We start from the raw sequence: 18187 nt of genomic DNA on the forward strand, positions 1-18187 counted from the left end.
TAGGCCTTGCACTCAAATTATATTCTACTGCAGCCTCCCCCAGTCTAGCGCCCTCAAGATAGGTTGGGTTACAACTCATCTGGAGGGCATCAGATTGGGGAAGGCTATCCTACTGGAATCATGCTCTAATGGAATAGTAAAGCTTACACGCAAGTATCCCCTTAGTCCTCTTTAAAGATCTCTCAAAAGATCTATAAATTTAAGAAAAAATAGTTCCCTTACACTATCCACCCAGCCCAGGTTCTCTCAATTCATGTTCTCCCTCAGCTTGGGAATATCTGCTACATTACCTGACAGCCGTTGAAATTTCCATTATCAACATTATTAAAAACACCCTGTAAAAGATCAACAATTGTTTTAAAAGGGTCTAATGTCCTCCTTCTCTTCTGTCTATTAAGCTGCCATAGGTCGTTGCAGTAAATTGGCCATTTTTATAATTGTGCTTTAATAGGGTGCAATCCTATGCATCTTTAGAAGAAAAAAAGTCCTACAATTCCCAGCCTTCCCCAGCTAGCCATGCTGGCTGTGGAATGCTGGGAGTTGTAGGACTTCTTTTCTGTCTAACCATGCATAGCGTTGCGCCTTAAGTGCTTATATTTTCACTTGCCAACAGACCGAGTCAGGGGCTTCTATGTAAACATAACTGCTGCATGTGCCATTTGAGGAAATAAGGTAGGTAAGATGTGATGACTACTGGGAATATAAACGTAGTCAATATTCCTCCCTCCTGCCCGCCACCCCACCTCACACACACACTGCCTCCCCCAGTTACCGCATCAGAATCTCAAGCAACAATGCTGAGCTTCAGGTCTTATTTTCTACAGATTTCCGTGTACACTTATACAAATGGCTACAAATGGATGTGCGTCACCTTCCCACCCACATTTCGCAACCTTTCAATCCAACACAGAAGAAGCAGCAGGGCGAACACAGCAATTTGGGCGTCGAAAATTCTGCAGCATGGACTGGATAACGTTGTGGTGCCTCCCTTTAAGTTTTTTATTTGAAGACGTATCTGAAGAAATGGATTTACGGGTCTGGGTGCTTTGGGCCTTAATCAGTTTTTCATGTTCTCTTATCTGCCTCTGCAAGTGGTTCTGGATAGCGATCCCCAACGATTCGGGGTCCAGGGATGCCCCGTAAACCTCCCAGGTCATGCCCTGTTCATCCCACACGACATCCCTGACATGCTTGGATTGCTTCAGCTGCACTTTAGTCTCAGTGGCGGACTTGGGTTCCTTCTTCTTTCCACCAAGGCTTGGCACAGGTTTAGCAGAGGCAGGAGCTGCTGGCAGATCAAGCTTTAGTCCCTTCCTAGTTTTGTTGTTCTGGGTTCCCAGGCCGGGGACAGAGTTTCTGCTCAACTCGGACTCCAGCCCAATAGCCAAATTCCGGCTGCTAGCTGTCACTGCCTCTTTGTTAACCCCTGGAAATGTATCCTGTTCTTTCTGTGCTGCAGCTGGAGCACATATGGTCTGGGGTCCAACAGCAGCTCCCATATTACTTGCCTCTTGCTCTTTAGGGTCGGGATGGATGAGCTGGTTTTCCCTCTTTGGTTTTGCATCCACATGGAAACTATCTGGGTCTGTCTCAAAATCACTAACAGTCTTGGTTGGCAGCTGCCCCCCCTGATTGCTACCATGAGCACCAGCTGTGGTGGTTACAGTGTCAGCCTGTTCAGTTACTCTGTGACACGATGGAGATGCCTGATGATCTTCTGTAGCAGAGGACCCAAGGCGGTGATGTGTGCTGTTGATTTCTGGGAATGCAGAACATGGAGGTAGCTTGGTTTCAATGTTCACAGGGTGTGAGGGAGCCACAGGCTGGTTATTGGGGTTGACAGTAATTTGGTAAACAGGTCTTGTCTTCAGCAGAACTGAACTATCTGAGAGTGGCTGAGGAACATCACTGTGGCTTCCAGCCGTGTCTGCTATTTGTACTTCTGTCCTCTGGACTGATGTTTCTTGAGGACTCCCAGATGCTGGTGGGCATGGATGCTGTGCGTTGTCCACCAAAGCTGAGTGGACAGCATCACCCGTGCCTGCCAGGTCATCTTGACGTTTGATAGCCTGAGCTCCCAACCACCCATCTACTGCAGCTGGTGCCTGAATATGCACTTCAGGCAGGACAGACGGAACTGTCTGGACAAGTGCTGCCAAGCTGTCAACAACTTCAGACTGTTCCTTCCCTCCAGCTCCTGTGTAGATGATGTGCAACTGCTCTTGCTTCTGTTTTGCCTCAGAAGGCATGCTTTCTCTTAAGAATGCCGCCAAGATACTCGGGCTGGTGGAAGCCGATTTGCTTTCCATGCTGGCCACAGCCTGGACCTCGGCATCTCGACGGGTCTTGTTCATCACCTTCCCATCTGCTGGCCCATCTTCAGGCTGCGCTGTCATTGTTCCTGTGTCTGTGAACTTGGACAGCTCTGGCACCGTCTCCTCCGCTGTCTTGTCATTGCATGAAGGCTGTGGTGGGTTCTCATGGTTGGATTTGGGTACAGCCTCTGGCCCAGTCCTAGCACTAGGATGGGAACTTGTATCTTTTGTCCCCTTCAGTTTTGCATCCAAGCAAGCAGGGGCCTTCTGCCCAAGATCAGGAATGGCTTCCAATTCCTTTGCTGAAGCTGGTGCTTGAGTTTTCTCAGGACCAAGCGTGTCATCCACAATTTCCTTTGCTGTTGGAGCTGCTCGCTGGGCATTTAGATGAGTGGGAGAAGGAGAACGATCATGGGATTTACTCTCCACAGTGCCTCCAGAAGGAGAAATTGCCTTATCAACACCACTACAGAGTTGCTCCCCAGCACCACTTTGCACATTCTGGTTGGCCTCCTGGCTAGCAGGCACCTTGACTGTGGCATGCACTGAAGTACAGCCTTCTGCTAGGGCCTGGCCTTTGGCATCATTGCTGCTTTCCTGCTCAGAGTTGTTTACTGGCTCCAGGGCTTCTAGGCAGCCTTCTTTGGAGTGGCTCAAGGACTCAGGAGAAAACATGCTGGGTTGGTTAGTGTCATACCCACAATGCTGCTCACTCTTTGGAACGTCGGCTTCTGCCGCATACTTCACTTCAAACAAGTGCTCTCCAGCGGGCTGCACCTTGGCAGGAAAAGGATAGCCATTACTGTTGCTCTCTATGCTTGCTTGCTTGTGCTGGCGTTTAGGGCACTGCAGCTCTCTTAGGCCGTTCTCCTCCTCACAAGCTGTGACCAATGAAATCTTGGCAGGCCTCAGAGGATCTGGTACAGTCCCCATGGAAATGCGATGCGTTACAAGCTCCAGGCAGCTTTGCCCTGTGTCCGTCTGAATTCTGGCTAAAAGGAGCTTACACAGCTGGAGGTATGGCTACAGGCGAATCTTCCTCACAATGAGTCTGCGAAAGGAGAAGACGAGATGGAAGCATGTTAATAATACATTCAGATAAAAGGCAATACAAATATCCTGTGTAGGCTCTGAACCCAAGCACAGTTAAGGTAGGTTTGCAGCAGGGGTATGACCTGTGGACTACACCAGGGTTCCCCCCCGCCACTGCACACCCAGTGGCTCCCTCCAGGTGGTGACCTATCGGTGGCCCGCTGTCCTAGAGGAAATGGACAGGGGAACCGCTGGCTTACACTGGCTTAGGGACTGAAGCCAGGTAGGTGTGAAGGTCCCGAGCCAAAAGAGGCTGGTCGCCCCTTTTCTCTTTCTTCCACTCTCTTTCTGCCTTCCCCGTTAAATTAAATATATCCCTTTCTTGGTTGTCACTGAATTGTTGCTTCCCTTCTAAAAGAGGTTGGGTCAGCCGTTCTCTCTTTCTAATGCCCTGGAAAGTTATCTAATTTAGCATGTTAGTTTTATTTGTATTTATTAAACAAAGACACAAAAGTAACCTGTGTTATTTTTTGTCCCAATACATCGAAAGTATTTGAGCTGAAATATTTGAGGGGGGCGGGGCGGGAAATGAAAGCACACTGTCAGGGTGGAAACTGAGCCCATAGAGCCCCAGGGCAGTTCTGATTCTGAGGAGGAACAGCAATCCGTGGGATAGGAGCTCGCTCATCTCTCACAAGCACAGCAGCTGGCAGAGATTCCTCCTGCCAGCATTCCTGGGAGAGATAGTGACCCTGGCAGTGAGAGAGCGCTGGAGGGGGGCTTGCTGGACGCTCGGCGCAGACGCAGGGAGCGACGACAGATGGAGGGTGCAGAAAGGAGGTGCTCCACTTGTTTGGCGCCCAAACAACGGTCACGTCCCGAGGACCCAAGGGAAAGAGGGAGGATCTCTCCATAGCCCATAAGTTTAGGGTCTTCCCACGGTTCTCCTTCAAACGGGGACCAACTGCCTTACCTGAAGCTTAGGCTACTCTGCTATCTTTCCCCAGTGCTGTTCCTTGCTATGTCGCTAGTGATTCATATCTGTAAGAGTCATAAAGTAATAACGGAATAAAGCCTTGGAAAGAATCCTCGTCGTCTGTGTCCTGAGTTGGCTATTGGAGGGGACTGCAAGAGGCAGCTAGCGCGCTCCTGACAGCTATTGCTGTTCTTCCTCAGAATCAGAACTGCTCTGGGGCTCTATGGGCTCAGTTTCCACCCTGACACACACTTAATGTGATTTAAATTTTCTATAATGTAGAAGATTTTACTGGAATACTCATAAAAGTTTAAAGCCAATAGCATGTACTTCCCTTACACTGTTTAAATTTAAGAAAAACACACACAAATGTACTAGAAACTGTTGACACACTAAATACTTTTAGCAAGGCAAAGAACTGTGCATGATATGCTGACAGCTATTTCAACAGAGTTCAACTCTCTTCCACTAAGGCTGATGGGGCACCTTAAGTTTTGCTGCCATTAGTTCAATTTCACACTGAGACATACATACATACATACATACATACATATTTCAGTGATATATATGAATCCTCTCATATACCTGCTAGGGATAATCACCTGAAAAACATTACTTATAACTCTGAAACTGCCAAACTGGCCCAGTATTGTATTTGCAACTGGCATTCACTCATTGCTACTAGTGAACTTATGAAATGGAAATTTTTCAGTGGAAAAATAAAGCACAGTGGACATTTTCCCACCCCATATCACTGACTGTGAGGGGCAACAGCCATGTCATTTTGCATTAAGTAGTTTTGTCTTAGGGCACCCCAGATAGCATTTCCAAGGCTCTTGGACTGACACTTGATTAACCAGAAAGGCGGGACTGGAAGAAAGCAAGCGGCTTCTTGGTTACCTGTAGCTGCTCATAGAATCCCTCATGCCACTCAGGCTGTTTGGTCGACACTGGTCTCGCTCTCTCTTATGTCTGGAACTACCTCCCAGAATGCCTCTGTGGTGCCAGCTCTCTTACTTTCTTCAAATCCTTCCTCAAAACCCACCCTTTCAACTTGAATTGGTACCTGAATTTGCTTGCTTTTCTCTTCCCTCCCAATTCGTTTTTCCTTTTGTATCGTGTCTATTAGATTGTGAGACTGTGGGCAGGGACTTCCTTGTTTTTAAATCTCTGTACAGCGTTTAGGTACTTTATACATAAATAAATGATAAGTTCATCAATATTTTCTTTAAAAAAAACCCAAATGTGGGGCAGCGAAACAGGAAAAGCGGACTACAGAGGGGCATAAATAGGCAAAACACAAAACAAAATGAAACAAAAGCACCTCCTCCCAGAAGAACTGCCAGGTGGATACACACAGTGTTTATAGTCCAGGGCAATCATCTGAGGTTTAGTTTTCTTAGAAAGGCTGCCTCTGGAACAGCTGAATAAGGTTTACAGCCAACACTCCCTAGCTGCATAAAAAGCAAACCCATTCTCATAAAACTTCACGTCCTGCCTCCTTAGTCCAAAGAATGACTAAGCAGGGCACCTGTCAGCACAAAAATGGGCAATTTCTCCTACATGGCTCAAAGAATGCCCGTTGTTAACGCAACTTCACCTGCAATCTTGGACAATGTTACTTTTCTTCCAGTGGCTAAGTGTAAACCCCTCAGGGCTGGGGAAAGGAAGTTCAGAAATGGTTTTCTTCCTAAATCTCAGCTGGTCTAAAATGTATAAATGTCTGAGGCTTGAAGTCCAAATGTTGTAAAAGCAGTTATATGAAGCTATGTATCACTGAAGCAAGAAATCAACCCCCCACATTTTGCCCAATGTCTGGGCTGACCTGTCTGATAGGTGTGGAGGACGCAAGCACAATTTTCCACATGGCCAGCAACTCCATCCACAGGTGGGCTAAGCCACAGGTGTTTGGAGCCACAACTCTTCCTTCCTCATTGATCACTCACTGCTACCAGCATATCCACAGTTGATGGCGGCTGTGGTCCCACAGCAATATTCTAGGAATAGAAGATACTACCAGAATCTTATGGACTCTGAAAAGGCTGACTAGGACAAAAAATTGTTCCTTTTAGCAACATAATCATCATCAGTGGTGCAGCTAGGGTTGGAGCTCAGAGCTGAAGTCCGGGGTCCCAACAAATGACTGCTCAGAGAGCAACAGGTAATGGGAGTCAGAAGAAAACAAGCCCAGCATTAATACCTGGGCTGGCATGAGCTTACTTCGGGCCCCACTGGGGTGGATGCTGGTCACATCAGCCTTTCGTTCTTATTTTAAAAACATTTTATAGTTGGGGGCAGCCTGCCAGGTGTGTATGTGGTTACAGATGCTCATTTTATTATTTTTACTTTCAAAATATTTTCCTTCTCTACAACAAAAGGTGCTCATTTCCAGGTAAGTGTAGTTAGCATGAGGGCAGCAGAAGCAAACTCCATTTTATTCCTGTAGTCACGATGGAGGTATGGTTTAAGGGAACTCAAAATGCAAAACTGTAGATGCTCAGAGTACTTCTTTCTTTCTTTCTTTCTTTCTTTCTTTCTTTCTTTGTATCAAGGTTGGCAAACAGGTGGTTTTTGTTTTTTGCTCTAACATATGTAGACGCAGTTGTAAAGCATGGTGTGGTGGCGGTGGAGAGAAGAGAAATGTTAGTTGTGTGCTTCATAACTGAAGTAATACTCAAGGCCATCTAAAGGTACACTCACCATCCATGTACACACAAAATTAGCGTGTCAGGGAAAAGGTCCTAGGCTAGCGTTCTCCCTAACATGCTAGTTTTGTACATGTAGGGAGGTGTTGTCCATTTTTAAAAACATGAACAAGTCTTGGAACATTCTATCTGCCCCCCACCCCCTGCATTCTTAAGTGGTACAGATACATCAGGGGAGGCTGATGATCATTTGTTATACCTCTTAATGGTGGGCCATCAGGTAGCCTTCCACGGCCCGATCTAGTCTATGTGGCAATAGTTGCCTACTGCTGCATTACACAGAGGAAGGAAGTGGCCAGGCCCCATTTATTTATGGTAGTTATAGACCATAAGGCAAGCCAAATATCAAAACAGTTTAAACCAATGTCAACAGATTAAGAACCGAGAAATAATACTTGAGCTGTGTGCAAATGGCCCCTTGAAATTCTCCACTTTGCTTGGGGGCAGAGAAATTTGAGAGATAATTTCACCAAATCTCTCCAGTAGGAGGAGAAATTCTCAACAGTTTCTCCCAGGCAGGGCTACCCATTGGCGGGGCTGGTAGCACACCTTCTTTTTTTCTTGGTAAGGGGTTTTGGGGTCTTCATGCTGCAACAGCATCACCTGTCTTGGCAGCCTGGCCCCCAATCTGCATCCACTGCAATGCAGGCGGGGGAGCATTGAGTCTACCTCCAGGGATGAGGTGGAGTTAGTGCTCTGCCAAAATCGGTCCTCCAATTTCCTGAAAGTTTTCTCCCCTCATGAAAGAGGCTTCCATTGTTCTGCCTCATTCAGGATGTTTTATAATTTATATTTGTGGTATTTTTGAGCTTGCGTAATCATGGCTAGCTTCTCAGGCTGCCTGCACATCCTCATCTGAAAAAGCCCTATGGGAGGAATTACTCATGGTGCCTTAAGCTGGGTTTTCATCGAAGCGTAGGAAGCTGAGGACACTACGGGCAGCCAGAGAGATGATTGTACAATGACAGACAGGACACTTGTGCTCACTTACCTTACTTAGGCCACCTCCTAAGTAAGGTAAGCCCAAGAAACCCAAGCCCAACCCATGAGAACTTCTCCAAAATATCTTCACCATTGAATTTCTTTTTGAAAGCAATTTCTCTTCTATCAAATTGAATGAGAATGGTCGAAAAAAATGTGGGGGAAATTTTCAGCACAGCACTAATAAAAACCTGCAAAAGGATGAAAACCAGCCACCAGCTCTTAAACGCCAACTAACTCTGACCAAAACAGAAATGCCTTTACTGTGTGCCAGAAGCTGAGCAAACAAAGGGGTAGTCTAATATACCTAGCCTTAGTATACTATTGGCTATTGGTACTTCTGCTGAGCGTTGGAACTCACTGCTGCCAGATCAGCCCAGTGGAGAACCACCTACTTTCATTCTTGTCTTAAGTCTAGTATGATTTCAGCAAAAACATTTCCTGTCCAAAAGCAGCAGCAACAACAACAAAAAGCTGAAACTAGAAGCCTATAGCCTTTTGAAAGCTTCCTTGCCCTTCTACACATGAGAAGGTTAGTGCCATTAGTGCTGGTGTGAGCCATGCCTCCTCTGGGGGACGGGGGTTGTATTGGTAGCATTGGATCATTTATTTGTGATACAGCTGTCAGCTGGATTTCTTAGAGGAAATATGGATGTATTGGACCACCTATGCATTGAGACGTGTGCCATCTGTCATGCAGCTCATGGCAGCAATAGTAGGTGTTGGTTTTGTTCATTCCAAACACCTCAGACCTAGGAATCAAGGACCAAACTACACCAGAGAGGCAAGAGTTCCGTCATTTGATCTCCTGACATTTCTATTTTAACTTAAGAGGCTGCAAGGGGTTCCAATTTTATTTATTTATTTCATTTATTCCCACCTTTTTTCCTCTTGCAAGGAACCCAAGGCGCATTACATGGTCCTTGTCCTCTCCATGTTAGCGTCACAATAACCCTGCGAGGTAGGTTAGGCTGGGAGTCAGTGACTGGCCCAAAGTCATTCAATGAGCTTCAAGGCCCCGTCAGAACTAGAACCTGGAACTCCTGAGTTGCAGTCCAACACTCTGACCACTACAGCACAGTCACTCTCAGAGCAGCAGTGTTGTGGGAGGATTCCACACCCTGACCCGCTACACCATTTCTGTGATCAAACCCCTCCCCCCACACCCAAGCTGCTATTGGTCCTATAGCAGTACATATATAGGGTTTTTTTGGTTTGCTCTCTGGGGCTGGTAGCACCTTTTGAGGGGGTGGTTTAGATCAGGGAAACAACATGAGGCTATTCCAATCCAATTTGCAATCTCTCCCTTGCAGGTGCTTTTCAGTTAAAAAAATAAAATGTCAGTAGATCTAATTATGGATCTCCCACGTTTTGCTGTTTTGGCCCTCAAACATCCTGCTGCAGGGACTTGGGGGGATGACGACTCCCTCTGCCCTCACCCAATTATGGTAGTTAGCGGGGCCCGATTCTCACGTTCCTTTTTGATGGGGTAACTTTTCCATCAGGTGACTTTACCATGTCCATTTATGCATTGCATATTTCAGTCAAGCCTTTGCAGGGCATTTTATTACACGAGGGGAAATGAAAACAGGAGCTTCCCTAACACAGCGAGGAACATCCCCGATAGGATCTCCCGACATTTCTCAGGAGACAGGCCGTGCGCAGATGTCTGCTAGGACAACAGTAAAAACTGCTCGGCTGGAATTTTTTATCTGGTCTTGGATCTAATTCTGGAAACAGGCCAGAAAGTAACAAACAAACAAAGTAAACAACAAGAAAAGCCCCATGAGCTCCAATTTCTAGTGCCGCAGCAAATAAAGGAATACACGCACACTCACACAGCTTAAAAAAAAAAAATTTGCATTGCTACTTCTCAAAACTACAGCATGTGTTAGAAGTACAACCCTTCCTTTTGTAAGGCATCAACTACTTCTTGCCAAGATCCAAGCCTTTTACCCAACACTGAAAACAGATTTATTCCTCTTCCCAAGGTGAAAGGAAAGGTGAGATTACAGGTACATATGCTAGTTAAATCAAACAATACCCCGATGAAGTGACAGCTACAAGAGCTATTTAGGCAAAAGTTGTTCCTACGTCTGTAGCTCTGGGCACCCCTTCCCCAGCAGGAGCAGAGCCAACCTGAGGGGACTCACTGTTTGCATAACACCCACTTATGGCTGCAAGTCTCTGTATCTGAACCATCTTGTTTAATATCTGAATTTAGAGGTTAATCAAAAGGCAGTGCCTAAATACAAGATTGAACTAATTGATGTTTGAAAACAGAGAAAAAAATAGTTCTACTAAAAAGCTGAATAGTTCTACCAAAAAGCTGAAGCTGAACCCTGACAGGACTGAGGTACTTTTGGCGGGAGACAAGAGGAGGTTGAGGGATGTTGACCTGGTGTTGAATGGGCTACAGTAACCCTTGAAAGACCAGGTCCACAGCCTGGGGGTCATTTTAGACTCTCAGCTGTCCATGGAGGCTCAGGTGTCAGCTGTGAGCCGGACAGCGCTGTACCAACTCCATCTCATACGGCGGCTGCACCCCTACCTTCCTGATCATCTGCTTCCATCGGTAGTACATGCCCTGGTCTCCTCTCATCTAGACTACTGTAATGTGCTCTACGTGGGGTTATCCTTGAAGATGGTTTGGAAGCTGCAGCTGGTACAGAACGCGGCGGCTCGCCTGATTAAAGGCAGCCACCGGCATAATCACATCGCTCCAGTGCTGAAGGAGTTGCGCTGGTTACCGGTTGTTTTCCGGGCCAAATTCAAGGTGTTGGTTTTGACCTTTAGAACCCTATATGGTTCTGGCCCAGCCTGTCTTAAGGAGCGCCTCCAGCAGCACCAGACAGGCCACTCAACAAGATCAGCCTCGGATGGTCTTCTCTCCGTCCCATCAGCCAGGACAGCTAGGCTGGTGAGGATGAGGGAGCGGGCCTTCTTCTGTGGTGGCCCACACTCTGTGGAACTCCCTCCCTAGGGAACTCCGCCATGCCCCCTCTTTAAGGAGCTTCCGCACGCATTGAAAACTTGGTAGTTCAGACAGGCATTTTGGGTGGGCTAGGGAAATTTTAGAAAATGATGTTTTAATGTTTAATTTTATTGTTTTTAAACTGTTTTTATTATTGTACATTGCTGAGAGTGGCCGGGTGACCGGCCAGATGGGCGATTAAAGACATTTAATCAATCAATCAATCAATCAATCAATCAATATGTGTTTTCTGAATTATTATAATGCTTGACTGTTTAGTCCACCAAAGATTGCCTTCCTAAAAATACATGATTGTGTGGATTCAGGGAGCACCCCCACCATGGAAAAATGATCGAGTGAATGAGTGGTGGGGGATTGTGTTGCCCTGTCTTGATCCTGCCCGAAATCTGTTTGTTGGATGTCACATTTGAACTTGTGTATGTAGGTTTGCCTGGTGTGCGTGCATCCAAATCCTGATCCCCCATTCTGTGTGTGTTTGAGAAGCTCTGGCTGGGGGTGGGGGGGTGTCTATTTATTTATTCTAGTGTCGTGCCTAAAATGTCTCCTTGCATTATTTTTAATCATACTCATTCAATTTAGTAGAATGAGCATCATTCTCCTGCCCCAGAATGATGCTAGGCATGGGGTATTGTGAAGAACGCAAAATGGGGGCCAGGCTGTCAACAGGCCCCCAAATCTGTCAGGAAAAAATGAAAGAAGCTGTGCTACAACCCTTGCCAGTGGTGAGCCCTATCTGTGAAAAATCGTTGGAGAATTTCTCCTCCCAATTTCTCTGCCCACAAATAAGAGTGAAGAATGTTGAGAGGTCATTTGTGCACAGCTCTAATTTATTCCAATGCCACAGTGACCTTTGTGGGCCTATGTACGATTGTCTAATACATGAAGGAAAGATGCACGCCTCCGAAGATGTGGCCAGCACACATGTGAGTGTCACATAACGTATGAACCAGGAAAAAAAGCCTTCAGCTCTGGTTTTTACACCCAGAAGGAACTGTTTGGGTTACAGGAGGTTCAGGGGTTTCCTCCTTGGCCTCTATGTCTCCCTTTGCCAGAATTACATCAGCTGCCCGACTCCCATACTCATAGGCTCGCAGCCTAAGTGTCTCTTCCATTAACTAGTGGAAGGAAACTCAGGATCTAGCCCATATTCTCTGTCCCATGGCCTGATTCACATCTGACCTTTAAAGCAACGGTGGAAAACATTTTTAAGCCTGAGAGTTTTTAAGCCTGAGAGTTGGATTCCTTTTTGGAGGAGTTCTCGGGGCCGCAGGTGGTAGGCAGGGCTGAAGGTAAAGGGGCTGGGGCCAAATGCAAAAGGAATTTGGGCCAAAAATATAAAAAATACCAGCATATTGTCACTCAAAACTCTTACTGCCAATAACTAAGCCTCAGGAGAGGCATTTCAACCTTTTAGAATGGGGAAAAAATGGCGCAAAAGCTGGGAAACCACCAAGCGACCGGTGGCTGGGGGATTGGGGGGCAGGGGAAGCGGGGTGATCATTTGGGGACCCCCAGAGGGCCAGATATGGGCCCCAGGCCTGAGGCTCCCCACCCCTATTTAAATACACCATCTGCACGAGCCATGTAGCATGGCTGCTACTTCTCCGATCTGGACTGTCAAGGCTTCTAGACTATCTCCCATCATTCCAGCATCACTCCTACTTGACAATGCTCTGGCAATAAGTCAAATTCTACTACTCATTTCCCAAGACTTCCCTCACCATTCCCTCCCCCTGGGACATGCCCCATCACCTCTACAAGCCCATTAAGCTACTGGGTCCTATGCCTAAGGGGAAAAAAAAAGGATCTGCATAGAAGAGGTCACCATATATATGAGGGGGGCCACACTATCCTACACAAAGTGCAATTTGTCATGAAATGAGGATTTCTAATATGTTAGACCAGTGCTGCACTACAGCTGTTTGTCTGCAGATTTCTGACCAAAAATCCAAGGTTCACTTGGTACCTCTAAAAGCTGTGGTTATTTCATGATTTAAAAAAAAAGACAGAACAAAATTCTGTGAGGAAAAGTCTCAGTTCTGTGACGTATATAAATTATGGAAGTTAAGCAAATATGCACAACTTCCTCCTATTTTGCACAGTCTCTTTTGCTATTTCTGCCATTTTAAACAATTTATTCTAGTTTTGCAAACCATTAGGATGGGGTGGGCAACTTGTGGCCCTCCAGATGTTTTGGCCTACAACTCCCATCAGCCCTTGCTCGCATAGTCAATGGTGATGGCTAATGGGAGTTCTAGGCCAAAACATCTGGAGGGCCACAAGTTGCCCACCCCTGCATTAGGGGCTATCAGGGCACTCAAATTCTGCCTATAACATTGTTCAGCCATCCCCTTCGCTTCGCTGAGAGTCCAAGGAAGCCGAATTCTGCACCCCATACCACATTTTCCAGGTTTGAAAAATCCTGAAAAATCACAGGATTCACACAGCCCTGTCTATATGATCCATCAGAGCTTCTGCAGAAAAGTATCCTCCAAATTTTTAGAAAAAGGAATATTCTGCAGAATTCAAGAGGCTGGCTTTGCATTTGTCCTCCCTTAAATAGGCACAGGGTGTGTGTGTGTGTGTGTGTGTGTGTGTGTGTGTGATAAGACCAAAGAGTTTGCAGCAGAAATGAACTACAATTATTGACCTGGAGGACAATAAAAAACAACAACGTATTTCTCCCTTTCTTGCTGCTCACCTCATCAATGGCTTCCCGCTTCTTTACACTTTCACTGTGTTCCCACCGCCACAGTTATCAGTCAGTGGCAATGGGCACAGTACAAACTCTGTAAATTGCTTCCTTCTTTAAAACAATAAAAACAACAGCGATAAAATCCAGCTCTCTCAAAACAAAAGTGAGAGAGACGGGGGCAACATGGTATTCTTAGATCTGCTCTCCAACAGATAAATTGGCTTAGCAGGAAATGAAGCGACTACACAGAGGTTGTGCGCTCTAGGCACAAGGAGGAAAAAAAAAGTTGAGACCAAAGAGTATGCAGCAGAAACAAATTACAATTACTGACTTGGAAGAAAACAAAAATATATTCTCCCTCTCTTGCTGCCCACCTCATCAACAGCTTCCTGCTTCTTCACACTTCCACTGTGTTCCCACCGTCACGATCGGTCAGTACAATCTCGATAAATGGCTTCGTTCTTTAGAAACAGCAACGACAAACAACCACCAAGAAGTCTTCGTTCAGCGGTTTGAAAGATTCTACCCAGCAACTCAATTAAAACCTGGTTAAACCCAAATCCTTAGTATTTATCCAGCACAGCTGTCTATTTAAGCTGAGAGACCCAACATGGAAAAAGGCCATGTGCCCTACAAAACAATAACGGAGAGCTGAGCTATACGCTTGGCAAAATTCTGCATAAGTCTGTTTGGATTGTGCTGCTATAGCACTCACTTGTCAGGATTCTAAGAATAACCCACCAAAGCAGCTTACAGGTGGTGGTGGGGAGGGATGAGGCCCAAACACTGGGGACTCCAGAGAACTGAAGAATTCAGTTGACTCTTTGCCATCCACCCAAAGACTAAGCAAGTTTCCTGCACAGACAGAGGTATTCCTCAGGGGCCTGGGCAGCTCCAAGGGAGCAGAAATTCAAACTGACCCATCCATAGCCTGGGAGGACCTAATGATGACTCCTCCAGGTGATTTCTACAGTGCCTACTTAGAGAACCAGAGTGCTGTAATGGTTAGAGTGTTGGTCTGGGACTCAGGAGATCTGGGTTCTGGTCCCCACTTGGGCCATGAAGCTCACTGGATGACTTTGGGCCAGTCACTCTTAGCCTAACGTACCTCACAGGGTTGTTGTGAGGATAAAATGGAGAGGAGGTGGGTCATGCAAACCACCTTCGGTTCCTTGCAAGAAGAAAAAAGATGGGATAGAAATGTAATAATAATTGCATTATAAATTAACAAACATAACACTGAGCCAGCCAGGAATGTGTAGTGATGTATATTTGGGGGTCTATCACAATCTGGACATGGTCTTTGTTCAGAGGGCAAGGGTGGGGGACATGTGGACCTCCAGATGTTGTTAGACTACAATTCCTACCAGCCCTGCCAGCATATCCAGTAGTGAGAGATGATGGGAGTTGCATTCCAACATCATCTGGAGGGCCCCACGTTCCCCATACCTGCCCTGTTGGAATGGCTGAGAAAAGAGGGGAAAATACACATAAGGAGCTAGGTGTCAAAAAGACACAGAAAAATACGGTTTAAATTGGTTAGTTACTCATCATGTGCCCAGAACCTTCTCTTTCTGTTTCTTGTGAAAAAGGGGCATAGAGGGTGAAAAAACAATATTTTGTCTATTAGTGATGTTAAGGAATTAAGGGTCAATAATAGGGATGCATGAGAAATAAGTTTCAGTTTGTTTATGATCAGAACTTACCCCATTTGCACCTCCCAACCTTGAACACAATCTGCAGTCAAAGCCATACATTCCTGAGCTTGCAATGCTGGGGGGGGGGGGGGGAGGAGAGAGGAATGTATTCGAAAAATGCATACATTAGAAAAATACATGTGAAAAATCGGTATTTTTTAAAAGGTGCGCACAAATATGCTTTAACCAATGGGAGAAGATGGCATACTTCTAAATGTGCACTCAAGTATGCAGCCAAATACATACGCAAGTACTTTGCAATTTCTACATGAAAAGAAAAAAAAAAGCTTGCAAACTGGTACAGACATGAGTTGGATCAGGCTTCAAGGTGAAACTTGGAGAACCTTAATGCACTCGACTTTTGCTGATTTCCACATTCCAAGTCGATAAGTTTACTAAATCTCTTTACCACAGGTTCACAAAATCTCTTTACAAATCTGAATGTTTTTTTTTTAGATTCCAGTTAGAACCTTCCTTGTGACCCAGCAAAACTGGTTTTTAAAAATCATTTTTGCGCAAAACTTACCCATCCAGCTTGGGGGTGTGTGTCACTATTGCATCGGCAAATATTCGCATGCAACCCACACCCTCACTTCAGCAGGTGGCCAGACTTAATGGCAATGCTCTGTCAGGAACCTTCACATGACCACTTTATTATAATAAAACTAAAGGTAGTACAGACACCTGTGACCAAATAATCTCTACCTACTCTTGAAAGGAGCTCTCGACTCTAGCTTGTCATCAATTCTGTATCTGGATTGACCTTCCTATGCCTCTGTTCGTGCACTCTGTCCCACCAGGATTCACACTTCAGTTCTCCCTACATTCAGCTGACATGGTCCACTGCACTGGGAAGTCTATTGCTGATGGACATAACATTAACAGAATCTCTTCCTCATTTCCTTCAGAGTACAAAACCTGATTTGCCTACAGGGGCTGTGTAGAATTAGATCATGATCTACAGGCTGATCTCCATGTGATTTGCTATAGATCAATGAGGTTTGTGAATCCTAAATTTTTAAGAGTAACACCCCAAAATAAAGCTTGTTGTCCAGTCGTTCAGTCATGTCTGACTCTTTGTGACCCCATGGACCATAGCATGCCAGGCCTTCCTGTCCGGCGCTCTCTCCCGGAGTGTACTCAAGTTCATATTCATTGCATCGGTGATGCTATCTAGCCATCAAAAAGCTTCCCTTCCCCTAAATTGGGCTGCTGAAACAAAGATGAGAAAAATAAATAGGAGTTGAAATGAGTGAAAGGATTGTGAGCTCAGCTCGTGCTCAGACACCCTGTTTGTTCTTCCTAAGACTCCAATTGTAAGCACATTTACTAAGACTTCTAAGTAAACATGCTGCAAGCATGTTTGTACTGCAAACATATGCACCCTCCGTGACCATCTGACTCTTGTGGGTGGACCTCAGGATTCTAGTAAAAATGGAGTTCTTGCAAGCCTGAAGACTTCATAGAACCCTAGAGCTGGAAAGGACCTTGGAAGTCAACTAGTCCACCCCACTCTTCAATGCAGGGTCTGCAATGCAGGATGCAACTACAACAGCTCTGACCGATGGCTGTCCAGCCTCTGCTTAAATACCTCCAGAGAAGGAGAGCCCACCACCTCCCAAGGCAGACTGTTCCATTGCCCAACAGCTCTTACTGTTAGGGTGTTTGTCTTAAAGTTTAGCAGAAATCTGCTTCTCTGCAATTTCCACCCATTGGTTCTAGTCCTACCCTCTGGAACAACAGAGAATAGATCTGCTTCAACTTCTACATAACTTCTACAATCAGATATTTGATGACCGCTGAACTACAGTATATACACCACATTGGGTTAGATCAGAGGTCGGCAACCTGGTGTCCTCCAGATGTTTCGATCTACAACTCCCATAAGCCTCAGCCTGCATGGCCAATGGTAACAGATTTTGGATGTTGCAGTTCAAAACATCTGGTGGGCACCAGGTTTCTACCCCTGGTTAGATGGCTTGGGAACAGCTTTGACATTTATTTGGAACATGAGGTCCTTCCAAACATAAGTGGATGATAATGGTTTATCATCTTGATGGTCACCATGCAACTTTATTGTCAAAGAAACCTGAATCATCTGGTCTAAAGTTTATGAACAATTCACTGTGCCTTTTGTTTTTGGTTAGTTTCTCTCTCCACACTGCCAGACACCCCCCCCCCCCGCAATAATAAGTTGTAATTAATTTTTAAACCTCACCAAAGCATGTTAAACACTTTCTGCTTTTTATATAAAAAATCTTGAGGCTTGCTGATAACTTCCATTAACTGTTAGCTAATAAATGCAATTTCCATGCAAGAGAAGTGCTTCCTTGGGGTAAGATGTCTCGATTCCACACAATTTAGTTAAGAACTACAGTTATTTGGAGGGAGCACACGGATTGTCTGGAAAAGCCTATAGCTGCAGTTCTTTATAAAAAATAGGGCAAATGGAAGGCAATGGAAGTAGTATATAATGACCTATGTTAGACAGGCATTGAGATAAGTGTGACGGCATCTCTACGATCAGAAAAGAAGTGCGTACGAGATAGGCACAGTGTTCTGATATTGGCGCTGTTTGCTGCTGAACAGAGAAGGAATTTCCTGGAAAGTGGCTTATCCTGATTTTGAACTTTGGATGCTGCGATAACTGAGGGTGGCCTGACCAGGCATAGTGAAGGCAATGTCTCTTTAGATAGTCTTTCCACACATAGACTGAATGCACCAAGGGAGAGGGAGCAGGATTGCACCCAGTGGTTCTAATCCCCATCCTTCACGTGTTCAGTGGAACAGT

At 45.6% G+C, this 18187-nt stretch overlaps 1 protein-coding gene across 1 annotated transcript in view; it reads right to left on the reverse strand.

Moving 5' to 3' along the window:
• Window positions 1–793: 793 nt before the first annotated feature.
• GPRIN3 (GPRIN family member 3) overlaps window positions 794–18187 on the reverse strand; it is a 54666-nt gene continuing 37272 nt past the window's right edge. The window contains exon 2 of the mRNA XM_084855626.1: window positions 794–3366. Coding sequence (XP_084711752.1) covers window positions 897–3248 — 2352 coding nt within the window. The 5' untranslated portion in view covers window positions 3249–3366 and the 3' untranslated portion in view covers window positions 794–896. The remainder of the gene's footprint in view (window positions 3367–18187) is intronic.

The sequence above is a fragment of the Heloderma suspectum genome, chromosome 5 (assembly GCF_057233095.1).
Source record: "Heloderma suspectum isolate Gila_16-S chromosome 5, 16-S_ref, whole genome shotgun sequence".
NCBI lineage: Eukaryota > Metazoa > Chordata > Lepidosauria > Squamata > Helodermatidae > Heloderma > Heloderma suspectum.